This window comes from the organism of the source record quoted next, unplaced genomic scaffold, assembly GCF_019419815.1.
Source record: "Pyrus x bretschneideri cultivar Hongxiangsu unplaced genomic scaffold, Pyrus_bretschneideri_v1 Contig59, whole genome shotgun sequence".
NCBI classification, from domain to species: domain Eukaryota; kingdom Viridiplantae; phylum Streptophyta; class Magnoliopsida; order Rosales; family Rosaceae; genus Pyrus; species Pyrus x bretschneideri.
Genome location: NW_025999797.1, coordinates 632,655 through 641,749, shown reverse-complemented (window position 1 = coordinate 641,749; position 9,095 = coordinate 632,655). Strand labels below are relative to the sequence as shown.

At 38.1% G+C, this 9,095-nt stretch overlaps 1 protein-coding gene across 1 annotated transcript; it reads right to left on the bottom strand.

Moving 5' to 3' along the window:
- Window positions 1-3,559: 3,559 nt before the first annotated feature.
- LOC103956511 (protein misato homolog 1) lies at window positions 3,560-8,582 on the bottom strand. Its single transcript, XM_009368515.3, is given in 11 exon segments — window positions 3,560-3,941; window positions 4,327-4,522; window positions 4,524-4,783; window positions 5,474-5,593; window positions 5,673-5,915; window positions 6,255-6,504; window positions 7,246-7,615; window positions 7,730-7,805; window positions 8,063-8,108; window positions 8,218-8,319; window positions 8,398-8,582. Coding segments are annotated over 10 exon segments (1,728 nt in total). The 5' UTR covers window positions 8,470-8,582; the 3' UTR covers window positions 3,560-3,941; window positions 4,327-4,333.
- Between the last annotated feature and the right edge of the window lie 513 nt (window positions 8,583-9,095).

Sequence of the window (9,095 nt, the reverse complement as noted above, 5' to 3'; positions counted from 1 at the left end):
TATGGTTATCCTTCTACAAAGGGTATTCAATATCCTATATCTAATTTTGTTTCATCTCATCGCTTGTCAGACTCTTATATAGCTTTTGCAAACCAATTGTCATCAGTCTCAATTCCTAATAAGTTACAAGATGCTCTTAAAAATCCAAAATGGAAAAAAGCTATGATTGAAGAGATGGAAGCTCTTCGAAAAAACTCCACTTGGGAACTGGTTAAACTTCCTGAAGGCAAGAAACCTGTTGGGTGTAGATGGGTGTTCACAGTAAAGCATAAAGCTGATGGTTCAGTGGAGAGGTACAAGGCCAGATTGGTAGCCAAAGGTTATACTCAAACCTATGGCATTGATTATCAAGAGACATTTGCGCCGGTAGCAAAGATCAACACTATTAGGGTTCTTATGTCATTGGCAGCAAATCTGGGGTGGCCTCTACGACAGTTTGATGTGAAAAACGCATTTCTACATGGAGACTTGGATGAAGAGGTATACATGGATCTTCCTCCTGGATTCACTACCACTTGTGATATTGGCAAAGTATGCAGGTTGAGAAAGTCCTTGTATGGATTGAAGCAATCACCAAGGGCATGGTTTGGCAGGTTCGCTCAATCGATGAGAAATTATGGGTTCAAGCAAACTCAGGCTGACCATACCTTATTCCTTAAACATGATAAAGGTAAACTTACAGCCTTAATTGTTTATGTGGATGATATGGTGGTTACAGGTAATGACGTCGAGGGAATTCAAAAACTTCAAATGTATCTAGCCAAGGAATTTGAAATGAAAGACTTGGGTACTTTGAAATATTTCTTGGGTATTGAAGTTGCAAGATCAAAGCATGGCATTTTTCTTTCTCAAAAGAAATATGTTATAGACTTATTAACTGAGACTGGGATGTTAGCTTGTAAACCTGCAGACACACCAATTGAGCAAAACCATAGATTAGGAGACTATCCTGATCAAGTTTCGGCTAACAAGGAAAGATACCAAAGATTAGTTGGGAGGTTGATTTATTTGTCTCATACACGACCTGACATAGCCTATGCTGTAAGTGTGGTGAGTCAATTTATGCATAGGCCAAGTGAAGCCCACATAGATGCTGTACAACGCATTCTCAGGTATTTGAAGTCTGCTCCTGGAAAAGGCTTGATGTTTTCCAATCATGGACATCAAGAAGTTGAAGGATACACTGATGCAGATTGGGCTGGGTCAGTAACTGATCGCAGATCGACTTCTGGATACTTTACATTTGTTGGAGGAAATCTAGTTACTTGGCGCAGTAAGAAGCAACATGTGGTGGCTAGATCCAGTGCTGAAACTGAATTTAGAGGTATGGCACACGGCGTGCAAGAATTGTTATGGCTCAAGATTTTGTTGAGAGAATTGGGTTTCAATTCTACAAAGCCATCAAATCTTTATTGTGATAACAAAGCCGCCATTAGCATTGCTCATAATCCAGTTCAACATGATCGTACTAAACATGTTGAAGTGGATAGGCACTTTATTAAGGAAAGGTTGGTTGATGGTACCATTAACTTGCCTTATGTGAAGAGTGATGACCAACTAGCAGATATTTTAACAAAGGCAGTGTCAAGTAGGATTTTCCATCTTTCACTCAGCAAGTTGGGCATTCGAGATATTTATGCACCAACTTGAGGGGGAGTGTTAACTAAAGCAGCCAGCCATTGTAGACTTGTTAACAGCCAGCCATTGTAGACTTGTTAACTAAAGCAGCCAGCCATTGTAGACTAAAGAATTAGGAAATCAGACATGAATTCCATTGTAATTAATAAAGTAGTTGTAAGCAGTAAAGTTAGGTATAGGCAGCAGTGTTTTTATGACTTCTTGTACTGGTTTCATACCTGATCATCATTGTTTGTACTCCTATATAAATCCTCCGATTGGGAGATGAATAGATCAAGAAATTAACTCTATTTTGGCAGAACTCATTAAAAAGGCAGGAATGGAGAGTTGTAAGCCTGCACCAACACCTTCAAAACCACATACACAATTGTTGATGTTTGTGGGTCAACCTTTAGTTGATCCAAGCTTTTACAGAAGCATTGTTGGGGCACGCACTCCAGTATTTGACAATCAGTAAGCCTGATATTGCCTATTCTGTGAATTTTGTATGTCAATATATGACAAATCCAACTGATGCACACATGTTCTTGGTCAAAAGGATACTCAGATATCTCCAAGGGATTTTACAATGTGGTATTACATATTACTCAGCTTACGATTCACAAATTTTAGCATATTCAAATGTTGATCGGGATGCTAATATTAATACTAGAAGGCCAATAACAGGATATGTAGTATTTCTTGGTCCTAATCCAATATCTTCACAATCTAAGGAGTAGTCCACAGTTTCTAAAAGCTCCACAGAAGCTGAATATAAGGTTTTGGTAAACTGTGTTGCAGATGTGTGTTGGATAAGGTCAATTATGAAAGATTTACATGAGTTCTTGAGTGCTCCAGCTTTGTATTGTGACAACCTCTCAGCATTGGCACTCAGCACCAATCCAGTGTTTCATTCAAGAATAAAACATCTTGATACAGACTACCATTTCATTCGAGAAAGAGTGCAAAAGAAAGACATCATTGTTCACTATGTTTCTACAGACAATCAGGTTGCTGATGTACTCACTAAAGGCTTGCATAGTCTTGTATTTGTCAAGCGTTGTATCAATCTCAATCTAGGAAATCCCAACTGGGGTTTTTTTTGTTGTTGGGGGGGAGGGGGGTTTGGTGTGTGGGGTAAGATCAATACTCTCAGTTTTCTTGCTTTCTTCGATCTCCATTTCTGAGATTTCTTTCATTCTTTCAGTTTAGTTATCAGTGCCTTCGTCTCCTCCCCGAAAGAAATAAACATTGCAGTCCACAAGAGTAGCTGTGGGATTTGGTTACGATCGAAAATCGATTGCAAGGTTGTTAGATCATAATGCATTTCGAGGGTTTTTGGATTTTGTTTCACCCTCACACGGCAGAGTTGTATACTGTGAGTTCAAACTCTTGGAGAGAGGTCAAAGTTGATATGCCTAGTACTATGGTTTGGTCTCCTTCTTCCCAAATGTACTTCAAGGGTTTTTACAATTGGTTTGCCCTAGAGCTAGACAAGCAAACCCTAGATGAAAACAAGAAAGTCATCCTGTCGTTCGACATGGATGACGAATTATTTTCTGATATACTCTTGCCAGATAATTGACAAGATACAAAAGAATGTTATGGAAGCCTTACAAAATGAGGAATGAATCTACATCTTATGGTTGCCACAGTTGAACATGTAGTTTCCGACAATTTCGATACCAGAATGCTTAAAGAACTTTATAATCGTGGTGTGCTTATAGAACGTTTTCAAGCTTTTGTTTTTATGTATAGTCTCATTTCAGTTAAATGAGAGAATAGACTGATGGTAGAGCTAATTCTAGTAAATAGCAGTATAACTAATTTCACACATCAATTTTAATGCTGTAAACAAAACCACTTAATATCGACAAACATATCGACTGTTAACATGCTAGTTTATTGATGGTATAGAATTGTCGATATTATGCCCATATACTTGTTCGTTAAAATGAATTTTTATATAAGGAAAGAAAACGTCGATGCGACATCTTAGTATTTAGTCAGACAAGAGACATAATATATTGGCCCAAGATTGTTGGAGAGTTTCCATTATATCCACATCATATTAGAACCGAACGTAAAAACTACAAGATTTTACATAGGCACACAAATCTCTCCATACATAGTGGACCGGAAAACAAGACTGAAAGCCTAACTCAAAATCCAGCAGCATGGAAATCCAAGCCTCTTTGGTCTCTCATCCTTTTCCGGTTTGCCTTGTTTCCGAGTTTTTGAATATGCATCTTCGACTTTCACCACAAATTTACACCTTGTATAGCGCTTAAACTCATTCTTTCCCCACTTCCACGTATCTCCACCTGTGTAAAACTGCGCATTAGTAATTGCTTTCCCAATGAAAAGAAAAGGAACTATTCAATCCTTCTTAATGTGTTGAACCATATCCATACATCATTATCATTATAACTTGGTCAAATTTTCATATACATATGGTTGGTCATCTTTTCTTTCTTTTTCGATTATAGTAACTAACCAGAATATTAGCAAAGACTAGGGCCCGAAAGATATCCAACAGAGCAAGAGGGACATGCCCTTTTTAATCACAATCTAGTGAACAAAACTAAGAGGTAAAGGAAATCCACTTAAGTAAAGCTCAAGGACTCAAGAGGTTCTATGAGACCAATTACTGTCACTTATATAATATACAGAGAACAAATGGAAAGAGAAAGGCATAGAGACACCAACCGGAATATTAATCTGAATCAGAGGACATTTGAGAACGTGGATCTAGTGTTGCAATCATTTTTGACAGCATCTCACTCATGTCTTCCAATTCATCCTTTGCAAATCCCCAACTTCTAACTAGCTCCGCCCCAGGTGCTCCTCTAGCAATCCCACTGCTACGGAGGCCGCTCAATCTATTCTGTAAAAATGGCAAGACAGGCACTGCTAGACCGTAGTCTAGCTGCCATGGGGATGAAATGGACATCAAGTGATCCCCTTGATGGGGAACCAACAATTGGCGTGCTCAAAAGTTCACCATGTTGGCCAACAAGGTTGCCAAAGATTGAAGGAAAAGGCAAAGGTATTGGAAGAGGACATTGAGCCACTGACAGATGGCAGAACATAGGCCTTGTTATTGCATGCTCATAGGCAGCATGGACTGTGTCCTTAACTTCAGAAATTGATGCTCGATGACCTCCTGTTGAACAGAAACAATGAATTAAAATATAATAAGCATCCGGTCCACACAAGGTCCAAAAGTACATTTCATACTTTTATTCCTTCCCAAACTCATCATTAATTCTCAAACTAATTTGTTCGGATACCATGTCAAAAGAGTGGAAATTTTAAGTTTCACCAATGAAAGGCTTTGTAATTCCACAAGCACAAAACTAACATTTCCTCTAAAGTAACAAATTAGCCATCAATGAAATGCAGTACAGATTCAGAGTGTAATCAATGACAGTGAACGTGACACAAGAGCGACATTTTTGGAGATATTTTTGCCAAGAAATATAGATGGATTTAAGTCTCTCCTGAGTTATCTTGTAACCTCTGATAGATGGTTTTAAGTCTCTCCCAAGTTCCAGTTAACAGATACCACTAGATTTGATTTCTAGTGAATAAAATGTCATGACCAAACAAAAAAAAAAAAAAAAAGCTTATAACCTTAAGATTTTAGATGACGCTCAAAGTTACATTGCTCTAGCCAGTAGCCACTATGGCAACTAAGCGTTCATTAAAATTCATATTCAGAAAATATAATCATTGAACAATGTGCCAAAACTGCACAGTATGAAGTATCCTGAATGAGCATGTTTAACGTTCTCTAGGTACTAAAGAAAAAATAATAAAGAAAAACTGGTGCTTCACTGATCTAGAAAAGTACCTGATCCTAGGGCCCCATGGACTATCATGGATTCTACTGACTGTAAATCCTCAACATCTTCTGCTATCTCTGGTGTCAATGGCTGCAAATTCCCTGTTAAATTTTGACCAACCTGATTCCCTGTTGGAAATGACAATAATTAACCAAAATCACTGCTAACAACTGAGGGTTTGATACAAAAATCGATTGAAGTAAATACCAGTTAAAGATGGGGATGGCATTGCAGCATCTAGAATGGCAACCATATTCTGCCTAGCTTGCCCTGATAGGATTTGCACAACCTCACTAATAGTCACAGCACCAGAAGCATAAGATGAGTCTGCAGTGGGCCCAAGTGGTTCCATTCGGAACGGAAGACTAATAGAATGTAGGGTAGCAGCATAAGCTGCACTGCAGTGATAAGGCTTTTCATCATTGATGCTGAGAAATCTTGAAGCTTTACCTTTCAAATCAAGTGAAGAGAATATTATTCCACAAGAAAGTGTAAGCTTATTTGAAACAGAGAACCCAAGAGAGTATCTACACTCTCATAGAAACTGATAGCAAACCACTGGTTCAAATGAAGCTTTTAGACCTAGCCCCCATATCAATTATGCCAACACTCCTTTTGGTGGGCCATTTAACAACCTAAGCAGAGTTCCTGACAAATAGGATGACACCAGATATCCAGGGGAAAAAGGGCTTTAAAATCACAATGGTGAACCAGCATGTAAAATGAATCTGATGAGACTTGAAAATCAATTGAATGAATAATGCATTCAATAAGTGCAAGATTTCTTACTTGTACTCAATGAGGGTAACCCGACTGGAACAATCAATTTGCATAAGGATGATAGCTTTGAAAATGAAACTGCATCGTGAAGCTTCCTACTAACTCTCTGCTTCTGGCTTCTGGGGTCCACGGAAGAACTAGGACCACGCACAGCATAGAGCAACACTGGAGCATTTGTGTATTCATCTGCAATACTCTCCAGAACATCCATAGCTAGAGGAGAGAAACCTCCCGAGTCATCAACGATGAATTGAAAACCCTGCCAAAACACAAAGACTCAAGTTTATACATAAAAAAATTCATGTTGAACACCAACATTAAGAGGCTTATGCAAACAAGGAGAGCTGAAAATTCATTTGAAACTGAAAATACTGGACACTACTTCTAACCTAGATGTTCAGAAGGCTAACAAAGATATACTTACCAAAGTCAGTATTAGCCTGTGCAGTGTTCAGTCTCTAAACAATTGTCCATGTAAACACAGCTCATGTAGTTTGGACAGTGAACATAATTGTCCATAACTAGAAGGACACTATTTATACATAATCAATAGAAAGTACACAGTAGAGTATATTGACAGCAAAAGATGGTTTGTATGGCAGATGAATAATTAATACAACAACAACAACAAAGCCTTATCCCAGTAAGTGGAGTAATTAATCAAGACCAAAAAAGGAGAGTAATTTCAGAAATATGTCAAGATCTTTAACACCATAACTTGAATGAAAATTTTAGAAGGACAACAAATTCACTCTTTGAATACTGTCAGCCCTTCCGACTTCAGTATCTACATATGTGAAATATGCATGTACAACGGAAAACAGGGTTAGTGTAGTAGCCGCTATACCAAAGTAGGCATCACACACTCCTTAGTAGCTCACTTAACTAGCACTAACCAACAGCTTTAGAGCGAAACTCAACCCCTCCACAAAACCAACTAAGCCAAGAAAAATGTAAATAGATCAAAGTAAAGGAGAATGGTTTGTACGACAAAATATACCTGAATATGGTCGCACTCTTCTACGAAAAAGCGAAGCCTCTCACTAACTTCTTCTCCCTGTAAACCTGCTGATAAGGATTCTCTTCCAATCCCGTAATTGTCAAATTTCTGAGGATCCACCCACAATCCACTCAATTCATATAAACTCTGGGGATGATAGTGAACTTTTGAAAAGTCAGTCCAGTACTGGACCCCATTTTCTAAACTCTCCACTTTGTCACTGTCATGAATTTCTGTTCGACAACTCTTCTCCCCAGCATTGACACCATTTCCAAGAGTCAAAAGATTCACCTGCTCTTCCTCATACAAACTTTGTAAGAACAAATTCTTCTTATGAGGCTCGGCGACTTGAGTAGTAACATTACCACCCCTACACATTGGTCCAGGGGATACTAAATTCATATATACAACAATAAAGAGAGCATATATGGTAACACATTCAAATTCACAATTTTTTAAATCCCCAATAAAAAAAGGGTCTGACCATGTGTAAATGTTTGATGATGCAGATGAACTCTCATCATACAACGTGCCACGTGTACTCATAGACCCGAGGGAACCTGCAACAGGCAAAAAGAACGAAAATTTACGACTTCCATACATTCTAGGGCTCGTTTGGAAGTGACTGACGCGCTTATAGAGGAAATGCTTTTGGTTTCGAAAGCACTTAAGTGCTTTTTTTAGGATTCACTTGCGTTTTTATTAAGGATTGGTTCCGAAAACATTTTCACCAAAAAGCTTTCAATCTTTTCAAAAGCACTCCAAACGAGCTCCTAGGCCACCAAATACACAAACCCAATTGAAGTTTTAAACGTACCTTGAAGATCAACCGAAACGAGGCGGGGAGTGTAAGTCACAGTGCCCTGTTCATGTCAGAATTCACCAGTCTCGTAAAGAAAGTGAACCATAAGCAAAACAATTGGTTTAAACTGTCTAAATTGTATAAATTGAAAAACTAAAAAATCTGCAAACCTGGTGCGTCTCACCAGAGCGGTAGAGCACGTCCATGTTCAAAGACTGATTCTTGAATACCGGGTCGGAGTAAGGGTCCTCCGCCAACCCAAGTAGTTCATCCTTCAAACATATATGAATATGCTAAGAAATTTGCAGAAAGAAACAGTTAATGGGTTTTGAGTAAAGCTGTACAAGTACCTGGAAGTTCCAGAAATGGGAGCCCACGAAATTTGCAAAGCTTCCAACTTGGAGAGTGACGAGTTCTCTCATGGTTCCGGAACTAGAGCTGAGAAGGGGTCGGAGAGAGGAAGGAATTTGGAGGCAACGCTCGGTGAGTCGGTTGGTAGGCCACGCCGCCACGTAGTTCTAAACTTGGACTATTTAAGTGCTGAATTAACTGGAATTAATTCTTGTAAATTAATCGGCCAACGAGTTTCATTACTGAATTAACTGGCATTAATTCTCCTAAAATTTTGAAATTATATCAATTTGCATTTCTTGTATATTTATCCATTAAATTGATGAGATTTTTAGGCTATATAATGCAAATATAGTTTACATGTCAATCGAGTTACGAGTTTCATGATTACCATGTCATCATTTTAATGAACTTTTAAATAATTTATTAGATAAAATATGTAAATGGATACAATTTCAAAACCTTACTGGAAGTATGAGAAAATTAAAATCTTGTGGCTTCTATTAAAAATACCCAAAACATGAAATGTGCCAAGTATAGTTAGCCCATTTAAAATAATGAGTACAAAAGTGTAATTTATTCATTTAGGCATTTTAATAAACAGGTTGTACGCATACATAAACAACTGTTTTCCTAGCATTAGATTAAAAAGGTTTTCAATTCAAGTACAAATCAATATAGGAGATGTCCATGGAAG